Source organism: Pavona decussata, unplaced genomic scaffold, assembly GCF_977016875.1.
Source record: "Pavona decussata unplaced genomic scaffold, jaPavDecu1.1 SCAFFOLD_254, whole genome shotgun sequence".
Lineage (NCBI taxonomy): Eukaryota > Metazoa > Cnidaria > Anthozoa > Scleractinia > Agariciidae > Pavona > Pavona decussata.
In genome coordinates, this window is record NW_028145657.1 from 4,786,706 (window position 1) to 4,810,385 (window position 23,680).

The 23,680-nt window shown below is 35.3% G+C and overlaps 1 protein-coding gene across 1 annotated transcript; it reads right to left on the minus strand.

The window, feature by feature from the left end:
* Positions 1-23,249, minus strand: LOC146456724 (ubiquitin carboxyl-terminal hydrolase 39-like). The gene is made up of 22 exons (XM_085092622.1): positions 23,110-23,249; positions 21,076-21,127; positions 20,740-20,834; positions 20,113-20,192; positions 19,277-19,333; positions 18,694-18,790; positions 18,314-18,369; positions 18,052-18,148; positions 17,394-17,476; positions 9,878-9,923; positions 8,843-8,920; positions 8,427-8,491; positions 7,581-7,626; positions 6,991-7,055; positions 6,376-6,405; positions 5,903-5,950; positions 5,570-5,650; positions 4,618-4,679; positions 3,888-4,000; positions 3,060-3,094; positions 1,725-1,811; positions 1-990 (listed from the first exon to the last, which is right to left on the minus strand). Exons 1-22 carry the CDS (start codon positions 23,207-23,209, stop codon positions 967-969), a joined length of 1,497 nt encoding a protein of 498 aa, XP_084948748.1. The 5' UTR covers positions 23,210-23,249; the 3' UTR covers positions 1-966.
* Positions 23,250-23,680: the final 431 nt, after the last annotated feature.

Consider the following 23,680-nt stretch of genomic DNA (forward strand, 5'->3'; position numbering starts at 1 on the left):
TCGTCTCCAGACAGCTCTTTATTTCCAAACAAACTATCAAGTTTAGCTGCAGTAGAAATTTCTGAGAGGAAAGAGCAGTCATTTGGTACGTACACAGGTTTATTGCAACATAAATTGAAGTATACTACATTTGCAGCAGCAGTAGCTACACTATAAGTTTGTGTTTTAGGATCATATATTTAAATGGGCAGTGTTGCTTACACAAGTGTCATTTGTAATAGCTAAAAAGCATTTTGTATGAATAGAAAACAACAGTCCAATTTCGTGAACAATAATTCTCTTCTTCTGTGCAAGAACAGTATAAGTATTGATTTTCTTTGGCTGCAAGGAAGTGGATTGAAAGTTGAAAATTTCAAGTTTGTTGTCCCTTGTTTTTATTTTTTTTCCATCCTTTGTGTATTTGGCAAAAAATCACACACAAAAAACATGATAGTGTTTTTTCCTTCCTTTGAGAAATCACTACATATTTTCTTCTTGGTCCTTGAAAAGGAACTTCATGCCTGAACTAAGGTAGTTTATAAAAAAGTAGTGCAGTTTTGTCCAAAACAGCACAACCCCCATGACAATGCCCCTGTACTGCAAGTAGGAGTTTGTCAAATGATTGCGTTCTGGGATCAGGCATTTTTAAAAACTTTGTTTGGCTGGTTATATCAACCACCATGGCTATGTGATTTACAATAAGAAACAGGAAATAGTGTTTTACTGGAACTGACTAATATGCCTTACAGCTCGTTATTGTGACTGATCAAAAGTTTGTCTGCAAAACAATTAATTAGAGGCCTTTTAACAGGGTGGTGAGGAAGGGGAGATTGACACTTTATAGCCATGTTACAAAGCACTGAATGATGTTATAATTTAATGACAGATGTGACTGTTAACAGTTGCGTTGGATCCAGAGCTTTGTGTTAAGGGAGGGACCAGAGCACAAGGGGAATTGAAAATGTTTTGGGGTTGGCTTTTTGTGGCTCACTCTTTTTGTAACTCGTATATCTGCAATGAAGAGAGAATAAGAAGAAAATTAACTTTTACTGCCTTGAGATTATTAAGCAAACAACAACAAGCAAGGTTGGGATCCACAAAATTAATCTCTGCAACACTACAGGTTTGACTGGGGGTGGAGGGGAAAGAAAAATATCCATACTCTCCTGGCCATGGAGGGTCACTGGAAACTCCAAGGGAGGGTAGTGTCTCAAGAGCTAAAGTTCTTAAAGGGAGGTGGAAAGTATGAAGCTAAATAGGAATTTTTCTTGCACATTGCATACACTCCAACATTGCATTGGGGAGTGAAGGACTCAAGTTGAGTTTATTTATCAGAATGTATTTCAGAAAATTATGCAAATAAACATTTAATAATAGTGTAATTTCACTACATTGGGTGGGTGATTAACAAAACCCTCACAAGACCCTTACAAGGCAGTCTCCCTTTAAACTTCACTTGCTTTCCACTGGAATCAGACATTAGATCGACTGGAGCATGTAATATCTGTACCACAATGATGAAAGCTTGGAAGGTTTCAAGATCCAAACCTTCAAAATGCAGGTTACAATCAACTAGACTTTTAGAATCACTACTAGAATAACATTGCTTTAATGTATCTTAATAACACAGTGTAACAAGCGTGGAGGATCGAACTGTTTTTTAACCAGCCTTTGAGTGTGACAGCTTTTTTTTAGTGTTTGGTCTTGATGTTACCTAAAATCAAACCCCCTGTTTGTTTACATACCTGTATATAGGAATCAGACAGTGTTATAACAGGAGGCAGGATTTCTTTCACATGAAGATCTTGAAGCTCGTACCACTTGTTTGCTCCCTACAAAGATTTTTTTGTGAACATTAGGTTGTGGGAAGAAATGTTAATACATAAAGAAAAATTAAAAAACAAACATGTTTACTCCCTTCAAGGAATAAATCAACAAGATCATCACCTAGATACTGGAGTATGATTGGCTCACTAGTCAAGGTGATATACCAGTATGCCATGATTGTGTTATCTGGAAGGCCAGCATTTTCAAGAAAAAATAGGGACTTTCTTCCTTTCTTCTTTCGGTTCCCCTTATTTATTTTTTTTTTTTTTTCAGGTAATTAGCAATTTAATAATAATGTATACTCATTTTTACAAACAATATTGCAATCAGAATTTGTCAAACTAAGTAATTTTCAATCATAATGCTTTTTCTTCTCTGTTTAACAGATTGTTATTATTATTATTATTATTATTATTATTATTATTATTATTATTATTATTATTATTATTATTATTATTATTGTAACCGCCAGAGGCAAACACTTCTAATTCACGCTAAACTCTTTGCACTTTGTCAGCTTCCGGGGAGGGCTAAACATTGTAGCTTAACAGTGTTACTGACAAGGCGAAGAAGGTTTAAACTGAAACATACAAACAAAGTCAACTTACAAAATGTACCAACTATAAGGTAAACAAACCGATAAAACCGATCGCAAATACAGCCCACTTACACTGTTGTGGCGCGTTTAGACGAAACCTCTAGCAGAAATTGCTAGCAGACTGCAGTAACTGCGGATAACTACGCGAAGCGTGTCTCGTTGAAAGTTCAACGTATAATGAACAGAAAATGTCATTTCAGCAAAGTGTCACTTGCAAAATGCAAATTATTTACCGAAATTCCCGCGCAAAAACAGGCCTAGGGGAATACTAATCGAGGCCACTATAACAATCGGGTGTTAGATCTAACAAGTATTGTTATTATTATTATTATTATTATTATTATTATTATTACGGCATAAATTAAAATAATCAGCAGCTAAACGTGTGGATCCCATTGCACTGCACATCTTTACTATGCATAATTTCTTGCATCATAAGCAAGATCTACAATGACAAGGAATTTCTGAAAGCAATGGATACCTGTCATCCAAGACTAGGTTTCTTAATATTGCTGCCACAAGCTAGCAAAGTACCAGGATCAGTAAGATGAACTAGACTAAGTATCCCTGCATGAAGCCTCAAATCAGAAGCACCAGTAGATTTATATTTAATATAATTTTTCTTAGCAATATTAATAAAATAATGGAGACTTACTTTATGCAGAATGTGAACTTTAAAATTTCCAGCACCTGTGAAGAAGATAAATGTACAGTCGGACCTCTATTAAGCGGCCACTTTCCAAAGTCCCAAATGATTCAGTTGTCAGTAAAGTGCTGTATTCGATACCTCTATTTAACGGCCAACCTCTATTAAGCGGCCAGTTTTCAAAGTCCCAGGGTGGCCGCTTAATGGAGGTCCGACTGTATTGCCAAATTTTCGTAGCAGTAGAAATAGAAAGTAGGGAGGATAAGCAGCTACTATAGCGACAGCAACGAGAACATCACAAAACAATAGGATTTAATGAGAAAAATAATGGCCCTGCAACATTAGTGCGTTATAAATTTTGGTAAATTTCCTCGTGAAATGACCAAATTTAAGGTTTTGTCGAAAACGTTAGCACATGGTGGTGAATTGTTTATTCTCTGTCTTAACTTGAACGCCATTCCTACCAATTCTGCTCCTGGATAGTTCAGCCACATTGTAAAAGTTGAACGAGTTGCAATAGTCACGAGGTAGTTCCTGGAAAGCAAACTTATATATTTCAAGTGATGCTTTCGTTGGAGTTGCCATCACAGTTGCTTAAGGTCCCTATCAAACACTCAAAACAACAACACAACATTTGACTTTAGAAGACATGTTTCAGACTGATTCTTCATTATCCATTGTCAGTTTAAGGATGTTTTCCCTAAGATGTTTTCCCTTCCCCAGGTTTGTAGGTTTAAAACATGTGTATGTGCAGCTTAAAATATTTTAGAGGTTCCTTAAACAGAGTATGATAATAAAGAGCAAGTAAATTAAGTCTTAAATGTCTTTTGATGTTACCTTTGCCAGGCTCTCCCTCGTGACAAATGTTTGCTATCAGGTCATACTGTGTGTGCGGATGTGTGTCTTGTATGGCAGGATCTGACACCAAATACTCTGCCATGTCCACACCCCTGAAAATAATAAGTAAAATAATAATAAATTTATTAACCATAAAGCAAACATCAAGAATGATGGGGCGGTCAGTCTGGTCAGGAAGCAAATGCTTTGGGTTTCAACAAATCATCAATGAAACCATTAATTGATGCTTCATTCACATTATTTCTCAATTAGTTTAGAAGAAAATGCAACAGTCTGTTACTTTGAATCTAACAAGTCTGTGGGCAAAATTAAACCAAGTTCATGACCTAATAAATTCCTAGTTTTTATGACAACCCTTCAACTATATTTTGATAAGATTTGACAACTTATGAAATGTTAAGTTAAATTAAATTTCTCATACTCTGTTGAGCTCAGCTTAATGCTTGGTTGGTCTGACAAATGTGAAGGAAAAAAAAATCTCCTGAATAATTATGAGTGCAGCCATAATAAAGCTGCCAAATTGCACAATGCAATCTGAGACAGGACAAGCATCTAATAACTAAAGGGCTTAAATCTTTTCCCTCAGTTGGTATGACAAACACACTGTGCCTTTTCATCTGTTCACCACTAAACATTATTCAAGAATCCAACAAGCTGGAATGCTATAAAAAAAAAATGATCTTTGTAATTTCAAATAAATTTTACTTACTTGACTGGGAAATTTACAACAGTAGGATTCTTCTCCACAAAGAACATATTCTTGGTGAAGCGCTGCATCACAAAAAGATAACAATTTATTCAAAATAAGTTGATTGAATCAGGTAGGTTCATCTTATGACAGCTCCATGTAATGTTTGTACTGCATTGCTCCAACCAAAATGTAAAGCTCACTACTGGTTCATTACCATAGTCCACGGGGCTTCCTTAAATTTTAATAATTAATAGTAAATTCAAACAGTTATACTGAGTTCAAAAAAATTACAAGAAATTGTGGGAAACATTTGTAACACAGTGTTAAATAAATTCCAACTAATAAATTCATTTAATTACAATACCTATTATTTTATTAATTTTTTGAATTTGCTAAGCCAATAAAATGATCCAAGTATATCCGCCCGCCCCCCACTTCCCTTGTAAATATTAGTAAAAACAATGTTCAACAAAAGCTAACTATTGGATCCCTCTCCTAGCATCAACTAAAGATGCCACGTCACCCACATTTGCTGTTACTTTCACATTGGATCAACAGAAATCCAAAAAAAAAAATAATGATTTGGATTTATGTACATTAAATTACTTGACTAGTCCGATTCTAGACTGTAAATACAGCTGAAGTGTTTTGGCAAGGGATGGTCATGATGGAGAAAAAATAAATTATTGGATATTTGAATGTTTCTGAGTTCTTCTCTAAAACAGTTTGTTCTGAATTAAGGAAAATCACTTGACATCCTCCTGTTGCTGTTTAAGGTCCTACCTGCCATTTTGTCATATACAAGTGAGGCACAGTGCTTATCACTTTTAATTTTATTACAATTTAACTTTAAAACCCAAATAATCTGGAATTTGATCAGACAATGTCTAGTCACAAAGTTGTTGCTCGCAAGTACTTCTGGGGAGTGCCATGCATAGCCACATAAAAAGTATGAAAGCCTTATACCAACCTTTACACACATAATGAGGTAGTTTGGAAGTTTTGTGAGCTCAAATTTCTTGACAAATGTTTCCTTGTATGTCTTGTATTCCTGTCAAAAGAAATTCAACTTTCGAATGAGATATTCAAATGAACAATAATTCACTTGAACTCTCAGCGGACCAGAGGTATCACACAAAAATTGCACATATTGCATGTGTATGCTAAGGAGGTGCCACCCCTTTAGCAGATGAAAAGTAAGACAGTGCATTTTCCCTTAATTTCTTCTTATACACTTGAGACTCAAAGCACATCCGTCCATCACATCTGGTTAATTAAAACAAAAATAAAAAACTTTACCCACCTTTTCTGTTTTGCCATCAAATTTACTAAGAAGTTGGAACAAAGGTACCTGATACAAAACACAATCTCAGTTTAACATCCATGCAACTGGAGATTTTCTTATAAAATAATAATAGTTTATTGCTACTCAAACAATTCAAGATAGTTCCATTAGAATAACCTTTTGCAATCTCAGATGACTTTCAAACAATTTCATTTTTTTTGTCACTGAATAATACCTAATACTTAACTTTAATAATTTACTATCAATTCTGGCTTTCAAATGAACGAAGATTGTGTAGTTCCTGAAAGGATCCATACCCACCCCATGGAAGGTCATCCGAAATTCCTCGGGGGAGGGGGGTCTTAGAAGCCAAAATTTTAGAAGTAAAGTATGAAGCAAAACTGGAATTTCCAGGGGGGATGGGGTGCAAAACCGAAAAAAACCTTCCGTGAGGGGAGTATGGATATTTTCGTGAACTGCACATTACATACCTGAGGGATGATGTTCTGCTGGTATTCATCCTAAACAAAAATGAATAAACAAATAAATAAATAAATAAATAAAATGATGCATTAAGCTAAGAAAAGTTAACTCAAATGATAAAGGACACTTAAATCTGTTTAACACCTGACAGAACAATGCGTTGAAGAACACTGCACTTGACTAGTGCTCTCCCTTTCAGCAAATAATTTCAAAGAACTGGGAAGGTGGGTGCAAAGAACATTTTCTTTATTTTTCCACAAGTGTTCAATGGATATGAAATGATACAGGCAACAAATGTTTCAAAAAAGAAGTCTCAGAAATCCTGCAAAACAAAAAAAGAATTATTGATTGATCTTACTGATTTCAGTTTGCCAGAAAGACAAGAAGACGATTACAATGACCCCCATTTCTTGAGCGTGGTATAACACCAAATGGCAACTTAAGCCAAACAAAACTCTGAAATGATATTATCCAACAAATCCAGTTTATGACGTTGTTGACATGAATGGAAGCCTTCAAAATGATATTAATAATGGACTGGTTTGATTGGAAAGTTAAGAAGAGAAAAACATTTAGCACATTTTGTAGTTGTGTAAATACTACTTAATGAATCATTATTCTACCTTGTATAAAGGTGAAGCTGGAATGTCCAACATGAGGTACATGTAGGGCGAATCAGATGTGGTCTCTGAAAAAAGAAAGGTGAAGTAACGTATCGAGCATTCTGGCATGTGAAAATTCATGAAACACCTGTTGGCAGTTCTCATGCTCATGACAAACTGAATGTACTGCTACACAGTACATGAGGGTAGCAGAAACCCAACTAGAAGGTGTACCTGTGATGATTTTGGCCTTAGTGCTGTTCAGAATTATGAATAACACCTGAGAACAACTAGTCATACAGTCATGTTATTTTGTATATTTTCTGGGCTTATTATAGGTTGGAGTCTTTTAAATGAATTTTGAATTGGGGGGGGGGGGGGGGTGCTTATATTCAGAGGGGCTTGTTTTCAGAATTTTAAGGTAATTGGTTGTTCATGTGTCCATGGCAACCAGATTTTGACATCCAATTTTTTCCAAATTTGGATTTTTTACCTTTTTATGAGAAATAATTCTAAGTTTAGTCTCCTAACTTTTACATTTTTATACCATTTGCAATTGAATCTTTAGGTTATTAATTTCATTGCCAACTGTTCACAGAGCATTAACTAACCTTTGTATTCTTCCTCATCAGCCACCTTTTTTATTTCTTCTTCATTCTATAATACAAGGATGAAAAACCAAAAAAAGCAAACAAATCAGAATGAATGTAAGGTTAACAAGAAATAAAAGTTTCATTTCAAAAATACTTTGAACACTACGGTATTTTGCCTTTGTTAGCAATAATCGTTAGCATATACTTTAATCACCCATCTCTCAGACGGAGAGGTTATAGAATAACGAATGACAAACCAATCAGTCATTATTCTCCATTTATAATTTGTTGTTCAGACTGTTGTCAGACAAATAATAAATAAATTAAAAACTCTGTTCAGAGCTTTTGCAATGTATCTACTATATCATGAAGGGAATGATTACATTGGTTAATGTGGAAGAATAATAAATAAAATAATCAAATTACTGTATGAAATGAATATTACTTTCATCCAGGAAAGCCTGAATTATACAGAAATGCTCATAGCCACAAAAATGATAATTTAAAATGATGCTAAGTTCATATTTTGACAGTCACTGTCAAAAGTTAGTGCTGCTATTGCGTGTTAGCTAGCAATCATGAAAGTGAACCAGGAGCTGCAAGCACTAAATTTATATATGTGCGTGAATGTACTTTCATTACCTCGTTAGTTGTAGGATAAAGGCTAATTAAAATAAGTAAGTTAATGTGATCTAGTGTCTGGAGTGATTTAACCAGGCAGTTACCACATAGATTGTACAAACTATGTTGTACTTAGACCAGTACATAAAAGGCTGACCTAGTTCCTGTACCCCATGTTTGTAATTTAGAAGGGCTTGACTGATAGACCGATACCACCCAATTAGTTGCTTTTAGCAGACATACCTCAGTTTGAGGAAGTTTTCGAGAGGTTATTCTCATCTTTCCTTGGAATGTTTTGTAAACTACGCCTGTAGATTAAATCAATAAACTCGTGAACAGAAAAAGTGGAAAGCAAAGCAAAGCAGGTGCTAACTGACAAACTAAGAAAACTGAATCCAAACAAAAGAAATTGAAATCTGCTAATCTTTCACACCCTTACATCGTAACAATGTTAAATGATGATTAGTCCTGAGCCCCTTTTAAGATCTGATCTTGATTTTATTAACTGTGATCTTCATTCTACTGTTTCGAAAATTTTAATAAAATTTGCATATTAAGAGGAAAGTCAGCATGTTGCCTCTTGCCATCAGCCAATTAGAAATCCAGAATATTTTCACAAAACCCTTGGCTTCAATTCTACCAAACAATTGACAACTTACTACTTTTTGATTTCTTTGTTCCTCCAAGAGTTGTATGAAGAGAGTTTAAAAACCAGGATAAAAACTCCACAGGGTCACCTAATAAATAAATAAATAAATAAATAACACTGGATTGAAATCAGGGAGAAAGAGTCCATGGAAGGTGGATGTTTTAAGATTTAAAGTAATTGAGAACAATAACTTCAAAATTTAGCCAACCTATCCACTTGAGATAACAATACAGATGGTAAAATTCTTCACAATACCGTAAATGATCTAATAAACGCCCCCTCTCTTATGAACGCCTCCTAAGCTGACAAGTTTGTATTAAATGCCCCCCTCTAACAAATGCCCCCTGTCTAATAAACGCCCCCTTCCCTGAAAACCACACATAAACAAGAAACAGATGTACAATACAATCAATCAATTTATTTGCGTTCTGGTGTGTGGGTTGTGTCTTGACATTGAGCTATAAGGACTACCAGTACCCTTTTCTGCCGCTTTGTATGTACCATATACCGTTATGGATTTAGACTCATCAGCGGATGGACTTGATAGTCTGCTAAAGCTCTGTCATTTATACCATATTTAGGTTACCATGCTATAGTCATGAGAATAAACGCCTCTCTCTTTTAAACGCCCCCCTCGGACCCTTGAAATTCAATAAATGCCCCTGGCATTTATTAGATCATTTACGGAGATGATCATTTGAAGAGCTCGGTGCATAACCAACCTACAGCGCTTAAATTTGGATTCATTTGGTTTTTGTTGCATTGGAACAGATTTGCCAGATTTTTTGTATGTGACCCTCAATTCATTTAGGATCTTTTTGCTTTTTGGCGCATTTTCAATATTTATAACAAAACAAAGCACAAAGCAGGGGATTAAACATGAAGGCAATATCTCCTGAAGGAATTCAAGGCCACACTGTTATAGCTGCAAGTTGCTGTAAGTCAAATGTGAAATGTTGGAAAGCCTCCATTGTGGTAACAAGACGTATTACCATTGGAAAAGGTAAACTCACTTTGAAGCACAAAGAAGACTTATAAAAACTACCTTGTTCAGTAAACTGGAATCTTTTCTTACTGCATAGAACTACAGCCTAAAATGAAAGCAAAAATTGATTTATTTATAATATTTTCAACAAAGTCATCAAAGTCATTTAATACTCAATTAACACACTAACAAATTTAGCAAATATAAACCTTTACAGTAACTACTCCTACAAAACATGTTGCAAACCATGACTAGGACAAACCTAAACTTGTAACTAAGATGTTTTACAAAACAGTCATTGTTTCACATAGCACACAATGGCCTTGCTGCAAAAATGGTTAGCATTCAAATTTTATTGATGCAGGTCAGAAACTGGTTCTAGTTTCACCAGGCCATGGTGAAAACTAATGGTGAACACCAATCAGTCATGGTGTTGGATGAAATTCTTCTATGTTTTATGTAGTGCCATATACAAGAGATGGTTTCAGCAGTTGAAAGACATATTTCATGAAACATTACCTTACCTAGTGTATAAAGGGCGCGTTAAATTTGAGCAGTACAGACGTAACTGTACAACAACAACAACAAAATTGCAATAATAATTGTAATAATTGACTTGAGAACCCCCAGGTAGCTATCAAGCTATTCGAGGTGGGTTCAAGGAAAGGAAGAAAAAAAGAAGAAGAAATACAAAAGCATTAATTCTAAGACTCCAAGATGCACTCTTATAGTCTCATATCTACAGCTGTACCCTGGTGAAAAACCTCACAGGATCCTCAAGGATCTTTGAAGATCCTCAAAGACCTGCTAAAGATCCTCAAAGATAAAGATCCTCAAAGGATCCTTACAGGATCTTTGAGGATCCTCCAAAGATCTTTATAGATCCTGTATCTGCAAGAACAATGAACAATGTCTACAAAGATCCTCAGGGAATTGACAAGGATCTTGCAAGGATCTTACAAAGATCCTTGTAAAGATTCCTGCAAAGATCTTTGCAAGGATCCTTGAAGATCCTCAAGGATTAAATGAAGATCTTTAAAGAATCCTTAAAAGATCCTTGTAAAGATCTTGCAAGGATCTTTGCCAGGATCCTTGAGGATTTAATAAGGATCTTTGAAAAATCTTAAAAAGATCCTTGTAAAGATCTTACAAGGATCTTTGCCAGGATCCTTGAGGATTTAATAAGGATCTTTGAAGAATCTTAAAAAGATCCTTGTTAACTTGCAAAGATCTTTGCCAGGATCCTTGAGGATTTAATGAGGATCTTTGAAGAATCTTGAAAAGATCCTTGTGAAGATCTTGCAAAGATCTTTGCCAGTATCCTCAAGGATTTAATGAGGATCCTTGAAGAATCTTAGAAAGATCTTTGCTAGGATCCTCAAAGATTTAACGAGGATCTTTAAAAAATCTTAAAGGATTGTTGCCATTATTTTTCAGGATCCTCAAGAATTTAATGAGGATCTCTGAAGAATCTTTAAAACATCTTTTAAAGATCTTTCCCATTATCCACCAGGATCCTCAATAATTTTTAAACTGGATGTCTTTTTTTTTTGGCTGAGACTTGCTACCAGGATCCTCAATAATTTTTAAATTGGATGTTGCTTAAAGATCTTATTATAAATAGATCCCTGTAAGTATTTGAAACAGCAGTAAGTCTCAGCCATAAAAAATAGTAGCACATTGTTAAGGGCTCAATAATAATAATATTTATTTAACACCATGTTACCGTGCAAAAGACAAAACTTGCAAAAACCGAACACAAAAGTCAATGAAATGGTATACATTAAGATGATTGCACTTTACAAGTCAAGCTTTTAGTCAGCTGATTGATCAAATTATATTAATAAGCTGAAGATTAACTACAGAACTGAGTGAAGACAAAGATGAATTGAAAACTGATAAAAGAAGTCATATTCAATTTCATAAAGAGCTGGTATGAATATTGATACAAATTCTACATAAGAATCTCATAGTGCATTTCAGAGTTAAATGACTGTTTCACTGGTGGTCTGACATACATGTAAATTGCACAATCACTCTTAATTAAGCCCATCAATTTCCTAACCAATGAAATTGTCTCATTGTGTGTTTTTTTTTTTAATTGCATTGAGCACACTTGGTACTGACATGAAAGCTACCAAATTAAGATTTCAGATGTTAACCCAAAGGTAACCTGTGAAGAGTTTTAAAGTTAACCTTGAGTTCCACACAGTATGGAAAGATTAACCTGTTACCAACACATGGTACATGTATATTGAATCTAAATCATTCAATTTTTGGTTGAAAATACTATAAAGCCACTGATCAGGGCTGTCATTAAGTTGTTAGCATGTGGCATTAAGCTTCTCACCCTAAACAATCTTGTTAATTTCTGAGTAAAATGACCCTTCAACCATCAAGATCAGCTGTAACATCAAGGTTCTTTCAAGGGAATCCAGGTCTAATTAACAATTATTCCACGAGCACACGTTGGATATGAGATGATAGATAGCCAACAAGGCGCGTAGCGCCGAGTTGGCTATAATCATCTCATATCCAACAAGCGCAAGTGGAATAATTGTTTTATTAAAAACAATCAAGAAATATTGCTAGATCTTACTGATTTTGCTGTGCAAGAACAACCAGCAGACAATTTAATGGTCGCCATTTCTCGGCCATGGTATAATGGCTCATATACCATAGCCGCTAAGCCAATCAAATCCCTCGAATTTCATTATACGATTATCCAGTTTTTAATTATAATAGTTGTTATGGGATAGGGCCCTTATGACAGCCCTGACTGATTAAGTACCAATTCAATCAATTATTACAGTTACCCTTCCCATGGAACACATGTTAATTTAATCATGTTGGTAGTGCTTTAACACAGGACTAACATGACAAAGATGCATGGCATCTATAGGAAAATAATTACTTTACTATAAAAAAAGAAAATTTTTTTAAGTAAATTAAAAATAAGATCTTAAACAGATTTCGATAAGGTCTTACCTATTTCTTAATGTTTTCTTAATAAGATCTTAATCAAAATTTGTACCATGATCTTACAACCATTCTGATTAAGATCTTATCACCTTACAATATCTTAATATCTTGGTAAGATCTTAGCATAAATTAAGAAATAACAGTTTTATAAAACTGTTCTTATGAAGATCTTGAAAAGCAAAAACAAAAATTTCTTCTTTGGTTCAATTCTTTATTAAGATCTCATAATATCTTACAAGAATCTTGACAGGATCTAAGAATAAATAAACATGCCAGCAATACTCTCACACTGACTGTGATTATCTCTTTACTTGTATTGCTATTAACAATAAAATTTAGTTGTTTGTTGTGACATCTTGTACATCTCAATACTGTTTTCTTTATTGTTCTAAGTTGATACATGCTATGTAGACATGTGTGTTTCTAAACAAAGGCTTAAAAGATATGACTGTTAAGACTTACAGTTTGCAGTTTACAGACTGTATTTGCATAAAAAAACTAAATGCACGGTCCTACACTGAAACTCTCTTGTGAATTGAAAACACTATTACTTACAAACCTTCTTTGATGAATCTCAACTCCATTTAATGCCAAAGAGAACAAAAATGCTTTGAATCATAATTCCTTCGACTTTCATGCACAATGCTCGCTTTTAAAATGAGCAAGAAAACGTGGAAAAACGTGGAATCACAGCAACACCGGCAGCCATCTTGGATTTCATTCAATCTGGGAAGACTGGGCACCATTTTGGTCAGCAGTTATGCCACTGCAGGCTCGGAGAAAGACCGTTTCGTGTTAGATTTTAGGCGGGATTCAAGTCAATACAGCACACATTTCCTGTGGATTTTGCCTCTGTTAAGCTAAAAAAATGATGGCTTCAAGTGGCAAACTGTGGACAACCACTTTTTAGAAAGAGGTAAGTTTCGAATTACACACAACGTGCATGCATATGTGCTTCTTGAAGATTGTTGAAGTGGTCATTCCCTATTTAGTTTTTGTATGAAGCGTTTGCAAACGTTTCTACGGAGTAATTTGTAGCCAGGTTAATATCATGACAGAGTTGGTATAAGCTGAAGACTTAAGTGATCGATCTTGATTTGGCGTGAAGATCAGTTTATGATCTTCGTGTATGAAGTGTATGACTCATTTACTTAGATCAGGAACTAACAAGATTGCTATGGGTGAGAAGCTCACTGCAACGTTGTCTAAGAAGTTAATGGCAACCTAGTGGTCACTGTGATCACTCAGACGAACTGATTTAAAGTGCACAATTTTCCGTTTTACGGTAGATTTTCAACCCCTGTCTCCATTTTGTTGTCAAGGTTGAGACTCAAGACTGCAGCTTCAGAGTCAAGTCACCAAATCCTGCTCAATAGTCACTTATAATTATGACCGTTGGAGTCTATGTTAACTGATTTAATTTTGTTGTGAATCGTGACTTCTGCTACTTCTACTCGACAACAATAATACTAAATAAAAGTTTGTAATTTGCATAATGGCACTATTTGATCAGTACTTGATGTAATATGTCAAAAACGAGGGCGAGTGCTTTATCACGGGTTCCAAATACTGAGAAACAGATGAAAGCACGAGGCCGCAGGCCGAGTGCTTTCATCTGTTTCGAGGTATTTGGAACCCGTGATAAAGCACGAAGCCCGAGTTTTTGACATGTCTTCTCAAATGAAACAATAAGAAATTAATCTCATTAAAATGCAAATGTTTGATCTCAGATGAAAAACATGTTTCATCTCAGATGAAAACCTGGTGGTGTTTCATCTGGTGTTTCATTGGGGTATCAAGATTCATCCACCTGACCGAAATGGAGGTCATTTATTGGCTTTTGACTGCATGAATTATTAATGAGTTTGAGAATTCATAATAACAGCAAATAATATAAAGGGAACACTAAGTAACAATCCTTTTGATCAATGCAATCATTTTTTCTTATAATAGGCTTTTATGAACTTGTCAAAGCTGCATTAAGAATGGTAATATTTAACACATTGTAAATGGTTCAGCCTACACTCTGGAGTTTGTAAGCATAAAAGAAATGTAAATGGGCAATTGGCTTAGAGAAACTCTCACAAAATAACTTGAAAAGTGGCATTCATGTGTCACTTTAAAGCTGTTTAAGAGACAGTGATCTTAATTTTCAGTTAACACAATGATGATGTAATCCTGCTCTTCAGTGGGTTGTGGCTTAACCCAGCTACATGTACATTGTTTTTAGTTGCTTCACTGAGTATCTCTTGTATATTGGTGTCATTCTTTTCGCTGAAAAGTTGAAAGACTCTGCTCCCAAACAGTATAAATTATTGGCCCACTGGCCTGAGTGGAAAGTCTACAGCAACTCTCAATAGCTGTTGAAACGCTGCTCCCCTTTCCTCTGGGTCAATGTTTTTTGAGCAAATTGGCGTGCACGTTGCCATTGCTTTCATTGTACTTTACTTAGGAGGAGGAGGGAGGGAGACACTTCTAACAAACAGTGTTTCAACATTTTGACGCCAATAGTGAGCTCTTGTCAGCATTTTCTCAGAGGGAAATAGTAGATGGTGACTTGACCAATGGGGGCATACACTTAACCTTAGTTAATAAATAATTATTGTTCTAATTGGTAGCTTTTTTTAGCAAGGAAAATAGCTTAAAAAAAATTATATCTTGTTTTTTGTTTTTGTTTTGTTTTTTTGGTTTTAATAATTTTTCTTTTTTTCCCCACAGGGGCCATACAGGATAATTTCAAGCTTTCATGTTTTCTTGCCTTTAACATGCAACAGAAATTGTTGGGGTTTTTTTTTGTTTGTTATGTTTTGTTATGTCTATTTTTTTATTTCTATTTATTTGTTTATTTTACACTAACACTAAAGAACATTATTGTACCACTGGAAACCAAGCTCTTACTCATATGTACACTCTGTTAGGTTGCTTCTTTCTTGGAAAAATAATACAGTCTGGAAGGATTGTTTAGAAAGGCTTTAAAGCTGCCAGGTTAATTAAGTCAAATAGATTATTATTAGTGCTTCATTAATTGATGCAAATGGAAGAAAAAGTTACGTGTAGATCTTTATCCTAGTCTAGAGAACATTTGTTGGTAAAGGTTTGTTTCTGTCAATCTTTTGCGGATTACAATATTATAATTATAGTGCCATTGATCTTGTGAGAAATCATCACAAGAACTTGAATACAATTTTATGCCTTGTAAAAAAGCCATGTATGGCATTGTAGATGAAAGTTTCCTTGCTAACTTTTGAAGATTGTTGTGATCAATTTATTTCACACGAATAGCCAAGATTTAGCAATAAAAGGTTATCACACTTCTAATTTTTCTTGTTGGTTATGGTTTGACAATGCCTCAGCCTTTGAATTGAAGTGCTAGGAGCATATCCACCTCAAGTCAGCTTCTTGGCACAGTGTATTTCAAGCAAGCTGTGATCAAACTCTCAGGAACACATGATTCTAGGTTATTTGAATGAACCATTGTAGGTCATTGCCAGAAATGTCAGGGCAATCCAAAAAAAAAAAAGAAGTATACACTCCAGGTTTTTCCCTATTTTGCAGCTTGCTTGGAAAACAAAATCAAATATCGGCCCTTTTTGGTAAGATCGTGACAATTTCAAGATCTTGGTAAGAAACTTACAAGACCTTGTAAGATCTTGGTAAGAATCTTATAAAATCTTTTAAGATCTTGGTAGGAATCTTATAAAATCTTGTAAGATCTTGGTAGGAATCTTATAACATCTTGTAAGATCTTTGTAAGAATCTTGTCAGATCTTGTAAGAGCTGAATAAGAATCTTTTAAGATCTTGTTAGAATCTTATAGGATCTAACAAAATCTTAAAAGATATATGAATCTTTTGTAAGGTTCTTGTAAGATTCTTAAATAAGATTCTTATTAAGAATCTTGATAAGATTAATTGACGGATACTTAATGAGGATCTTTGCAAGATCTTGGGATTATTCTAGAAGATCCTTGCAAGATTTTGGGAGGATCCTTGAAGATTCTTGAGGATCTTTGCAAGATCTGGGAGGATCTTCAAAAATCCATAAAGATCTTTCCAAGATCTTGCAAAGATCCTCAAGGATCTTTCAGGATCCTCCCAAGATCTTGCAAAGATCCTCAAGGATCTTTGAGGATCCTCCCAAGATCTTGCAAAGATCCTCAAGAATCTTCAAGGATCCTCCCAAGATCTTGCAAAGATCCTCAAGGATCTTTGAGGATCCTCCCAAGATCTTGCAAAGATCCTCAAGAATCTTCAAGGATCCTCCCAAGATCTTGCAAAGATCCTCAAGAATCTTCAAGGATCCTCCCAAGATCTTGCAAAGATCCTCAAGGCTCTTTGAGGATCCTCCCAAGATCTTGCAAAGATCCTCAAGGATCCTTCATTTTCTTGCCAAGATCCTCAAGGATCTTTGAGGATCCTTAAAGGATCCTTGAAGATCCTTGAGGATCTTGGCAAGAAAATGAAGGATCCTTGAGGATCTTTTCAAAGATCCTTGAAGATCTTTATTAAGATCCTCATAAAGATCCTCATGCAGATCTTTAAGGATCCTTAAAGATCCTTGAAAGATTTTCACCAGGGTATAGAACTAAACATACCTGTAACATCTCATGAGGGCTGACGTGGGCTTTAAAGTTACGAGGATTCCATATCTTCCTGATAAGCTCTCCAAATCTATTAACTATGATGATAAATTGTTTATTAATCCATTACAACCATTATTTAGAGAAGCAGCAGTGATGCTGTGGTGATTATTGAGAGCACAAGTGCTATCCACCAATGTGGCCCAGGCTTGACTCTCAGTCCCGCTAATCAAATATGTCAATATGGGTTGAGTTTGTTGCTGATTCTCTCCTTTATTATGAGAGGATTTTCTCTGGGTACTCCAGTTTTCCCTTCTCCCTTCAAATTCCAGTTTGATCTGGAATGCACAGGCACAAATTGAACAAGTCGTGGAGAGCTCTTAGGTGCTCCATAGGCAAACCAAATTAATTTATTTTTAAATGTTTTTAATAATTTACTATATCTATGAAGCATTACACATACAAACGAACTTCATTTTTAAAAAATGGCCATCAACAAGTTTTTCCCTTCTCACCGCATGGAAACTTTCAAGCAAAGATGCACTTCATAATAAACTTTTACAAAGTTTCTCATCAACATCAGCAAAAGAACTTGTCGATGGCAGAGGAAAATGCCAAAGAAAGCGTGTAAAAACTTCAAACACAGAAGAATATTTTATTCTAACTTGTTTACCTAAAGGAAACATGATATCTCCGGGAGGACGTTTGATGTTTTGGTAGTTTTCTTCTCTCAGAAAAAAATCACGTACTGGAGGAATGAATGCTAATGCCTGTAGAAAGAAACAGGAAACACGCTTACTAGACAATTTGAGTTCTAGGCTTAAAAAAATGAAGTTTCCAATATGACGGAAATGCATTGCTCTGACATCTGTTCTGTGAATAATGTTGAACACAAAAAAATATTTTAATATTATAACAAGAACAATGTCCCTTACCTGTAAGACCACGTTCAGATAATCATTTGCTTTGATGTTATTCAGGCCAACAATACCTGAGTGAGAAAAATGACAGTCACACAATAAAAAAAAAAATTTGTATTAATTTATTCAATAAGTTTAAATTAACAAACAATTACTTTTTCTGGAAATATTGGAAATGCAATAAAATATCTGACTGTATTATTTTAAAATAAAATAAAGGGTATTGATGTACACAATCTACAATCCTATAAGTTGCCCTTGGTAACCACTGCAGCTTTATCCCTTGATTGTGTTTGGCATGCATCAAACAACTGAGCCTTCGCCCATTTGAGTCTTTTCTGAAATGGAGAGATTTAATTATTATAAGCAGTTTAGAAAAGAATACTTTTACCAACCAGGTAAATAGGTTGTCCCATCAAATGCCCTAGACAGCTTTGCTGACTGATCCAAATGCGTTATGTCATCTTTGGTAAATGTTGGATTTAAAACATACTGGAAAACAAAAGAGGTACCAAAATATATAAAAGCTTAGTCTTCTTATACTATTTCAAAAAAGTTACTTCTGAATGGGCAATCAGCAGGGTTTATCAGTGATTCTGTAGCATCACTTAAGTCACCTGTTTCAGGTCCTCACATTGTAGGGCTGAGAAAAATCATTGGGAACTACAGAGAGGAAGGAATGAAAGCAACTGGCAAGTGAGGTGAGCAACTTCCTTCTCCAAAGTTCTTCAACATGTTATTTTGATTCACAGTTGCTCTTTGAATATTTTGTCATTCCAAAAAACTTGTAACCTGGCAAAGGCTTCACTGGAAAGCTTTAGAGCATGCAGTTCCATAAAATATCCACACACACCCACGGAGGGTTTTTCATTTTGCATCCTGCCCCCTCCCCCCTTGGAAATTCCACTTTAGCTTCCCCCTGCACCCCTGTGCAGTCAACTCATAGTTAGTCATATAATTATATTATGTTTTATTCACCTTTATGTCATCCAACGATGAGTCGATAACTTCGTAGTTATCTGGTAAACAGTAGAACTGAAAAAAGTCGAGAAGATTTATTGAACAGTTTCTTCAATCATTTGATGTTCTATTTATTATTAAATTTGTTTTATTGATAAGTATTCTTGCCAAGCAAACAGTCACAGGTTGAACATGATCATAAACTAAAAAAGCTCAGTCCGTGTTTAATCTGACCAGTGCTTTAATTAATCCAACTGGTTCAATGGGGCTGCCATTTAAATTCAGTATATGATTTCTCTGATATTGTATGACTTGGCTGTGTATTTGAAAAGGTCATCACGTCATGTAAAAAATTGTACACAATTCTCCTCAATCTTTGCCTGTGTCCATGATTGCCATTAGTTTTTTAGTAATCCTATGTAGTATTTGGCAAGAGGTGTGCAACAACTGTACCTTTGCTTTACACAAAACAATAATTTATTTATATCATATTAGGCTTGATATTATTATATCAGTATGTTGCATGCAAATTTAAAAGTTATACCATCTACTTCAGGCTTCAGTTGTACAACTTGTAAGGCAGCCCTTCTTAATATAAAATGCTAGCTTTTTTTGTTGAACTCGGTGCTTAGGGAGTGAGAGGTTGAAATATATCAAACATTCCCAATAACTTATTGTAACTCCCCTTCCCTCCCCTCCCCTCTCATGCTGTAGACATTCATACCCCCTCACTCCTTGGAGTCCCCAGTAACAAAAATTATACAGCTAAGTTCCAGCTGAGGTAAAATTAAACCTTATTGCCAATTCTTGCTTTTCATTCTCAACCAAACTGATATTAGAAGAACAAATTTTACCTTTAATGTACGGAGATTTAAAAACACATGATGATCAACTTGTACACTGTGTGTGTAGGCATGAGAACGACGACCTCGACCTATATGTAGGCAGCAAAACAAATTTGTTTCCAGAAATAAATAAATAAATAATGATAAATTTTTTACCATAAGAAAATGAAATGAGAAATATTTATGTTCCATGATAATAATTTAAAGATAAACAGCCAGATTAACTTCTGGAAGACTGACTATTCAATTAAAGCCAACAATGATTTACACTTATTAAATTATTTTAAATGCAGACCTGTGGCAGCAGCTGTTAAAAGTCAACATACAGTGCCTGCGACTTAAATGTTAAATTTGCTGGCAATTCCACAAAATCGCTAGCAATCACTTGGTGTGTGCCCTCCCATAAAAATGGCAAGTGACTGCTGGTGATCAAATTCAAGACAACCTGCACAGAATAGGAAATGTAGAAAGCCTTCCGGCTGAAGACCTTGTCTTGAGCATTTTTATCACAAAAAAGTGCTCCATGATTGAGACAAAAACTAAAAAGAGCCTGGCTGCAAGGTTTCCACAATCATCAAACAATACCAAGGTACCAACAAAAAGCACACGAAAATAAATCAAACTCAATATGCTTACCTTGAAAGTACTTTCCGCACACCAAGCATGCGTAAACATTAATGTGTGATAAAGAAATAGAACACAGCTTCTCAAAATCAAAGTCAAGAACATGCCTGCAGAATGAAACATTCTTTGATTGTTATGAAATCACATCACGCACAAAATATTGAGTGAGATCAGAGTTTTTTAAACCATTTAGGAAAAACAGCCAAGCAGTTACTAATGTTGCTTTCATCGGTTGTTTTATTAAGAAAGGAACTTCCCATTGCAATATACTTTTTTAAAATGGAGCTTTCAATAAGCTCACGTTTGGAAATGATTACTGATATTTAAACTTAAGTTTTAAGTTTTTACCTGTCTATGGTGTCAAGATATGGGCAATGCCTGCTCTGATAAGCACTGTGCTCTGAAAACATACAGGAATTTATTGTGAAATTTGTTCAGTTTGATTTAAATTTAGGAGAAAACACTTCCTGTTTCAAGAGAATCCTTAATGATAATAATAATCGATAAATAATAATAATAATAATAATAATAATGATAATAATAATGATAATAATAATAATAACAATAATAATAATAATAATAATAATAATAATAACAACAACACAATTGGTGCATGGAGCAATACATCCTCGGAGACCCAGGAGCAGATAGCTGGGTCAAAAGGAAGTGGAAGCAGCTAAGTTACCGTTTCGACTTCCTTTTGACCCAACTATCTGCTCCTGGGTCTCCGAGGATGGGAGCAATAGAGCAATCTACACATATGTTTATACTAGCCTAGGAGTCTAGGCTCTCTGTAATACCATCAATAATATTGAAAAAAATTTTGTATGCCAAGCTTTACAAAAACTATCAAAGATAAATTGACAAACTGTCACATATAGTGTTTTAAAAATGTAGTAAATGTAGGATTCCAAAGAAATGTTGAAAATTTATGGAGGTACTCCTTTCTGAAAACATTCTACATACATGGGTGAGTACGAATTGTCACCCAACCATACAAATGTCTGTAAATGCTGCTGCTTTACATGTAAGATCCATCGTCTAAAGCCAGTTTCCACTGTTTTTATTCCCAACATAACCCTTTCACTTAATTATATGAGTTCTTTCTAGTTTCAGTATCTGTTAGTTCCAGGATGTAGCTGAGAAAACCTTAGCAGGCCCATTACTAAACCCAGCCAGCTTTTTTGAACTGTGTACCTTTAAACTTAGCCTCAAGTATTTGTCTTCTGTTGAAATTTCAGCCGGTGATAAGATGTCTTAGTTTCAGACAGTGAAATTTGCAAGTAGTTGCCCCTTAGTGACAGTCCCCTGTTAATTTATTGGACAGACCCATACATAATTATTTTAACTATTAAAAACTGCATAATTGTATAATGCAATTCCAGGCATTTGATTGGCTTTAAGTGGCCAAAGTGTATGAGTCATTATACCATGCTGGAGAAATAGCGGCCATTAAATTGTCTTCTGGTTGTTCTTGCGAACCGAAATCAGCAAGATCTAGCAATATTTCATGATTGTTTTTAACAAAACAATAAGAAAAAATATCCAACAAGCGCAAGTATGAGACAATATTTTATGGCACACGTGTGGAATAATTGCTAATTAAACATGCACTGCTGTTATACTAGCCCTCTTCCAGAAATGGCAGGAGTGAATATAGCACTTCAGTCACAAAATGTATACATTCAGTGCACACATAATTAATGTATGGGGCTGTGCGGAATTCTTGTCATTTATTGGGTGAATAATGGTAAACAATGGAATCTGCAAAGATTTGCCCAGAGATATTTTCACACTCAGTAAAATCCATCATTAATGAAACAAACCAAGCTGAAGACAAATGTACCAACATCTTTTCTGTTCTCCCAATCTTCCATTCGCGTTGCAGTAACTTTACGGAAACAAGCTGGCACGCGGATGTTTTTGACACTTAGGTGGCCACAAGAAAAGTAGATTGTTTTACTCTAAGAAGTAGACTCTGAAGGCTGAAGTTTTTGTCGTTTAAATTCTGGGCAAATATCATGATTTCTGGTCATATTAATCCCTGAAGTAATGCCATGGAGTCCCACAGCTTCATCTCATTTGTTCTGTCTTGGAGCGCACTAGATACGAGCTGATAAACCCATTCACAAAGCAAACTAACTTTGCAGCTACTGTTGCACCCCGCTTGCAGACAAACAGGCTCTACCTTAGTAAAGTTAATAAAAGGTACTATTTTTACAGACACAAAGATTATGGTGAAGGAGATCAGAAGTTACTTGAAATGTGATGGAAAGTCAATGATTGGAAACGTGCGTCACTGGCATCTATGACTCACCGAAAGTGTGCAATCCTCATGCTTTTCAGATTAAAATATAATCTAGAAAAAACCTTTTCCCTCACCTTCCTTCCTTCTAGCCTCTTCTTCCTCTTCTTCATCGCTATAATTTTCAACAAGTGGTCTTTTTATTCCGCGAATCTCGACTTCGTCCTCGTCCGCCATTTTATTTTTTGAACAGTGGGACCCAGGGCTACGCGGCAGGTGGCGGGAACAGTTTCTTCATTCTTTGCCAATAATCGTTCATTTTCGATTGTAAATACCCGGGGCGTGATTCATGCTATAAAACACGATGGCGAGAAACGATCGGGCCATTTGTGTCATGTGTATAAAGAGGTCACCTCGAAAGCACATTAAATACGAAACAGTGCTGGTTATGTGCGGCATGAACAAATCAGAATTCTTCTGAGAACCTTGTACATTCGTTTCTTGAAGCACAGGTCGCCCAAGCTAATCTCGTACCCAGATCTCCCACGGACATTCCCGAACCGACGACCGGGAAACGATAACTCGCTAAAATGACCTCAAATCAGCAAAAGGAGAGAGAGGAACAACAAACAGTACACTGTATACACAAGGTATGTAATTTTTATTGAGAAATTATCGGAATTTTTACCTCCTAAACCCGATCGTAAA

Coding starts and splice junctions, on each gene's coding strand:
- LOC146456724 (XM_085092622.1), bottom strand. CDS start 23,209: ATGGCGGACGAGGACGAAGTCGAGATTCGCGGAATAAAAAGACCACTT. Junction 18,791..19,276: donor CATCGTTGGATGACATAAAG/GTGAATAAAACA, acceptor TTTGTTTTCCAG/TATGTTTTAAATCCAACATT. Junction 4,001..4,617: donor GTTGTAAATTTCCCAGTCAA/GTAAGTAAAATT, acceptor TATTATTTTCAG/GGGTGTGGACATGGCAGAGT.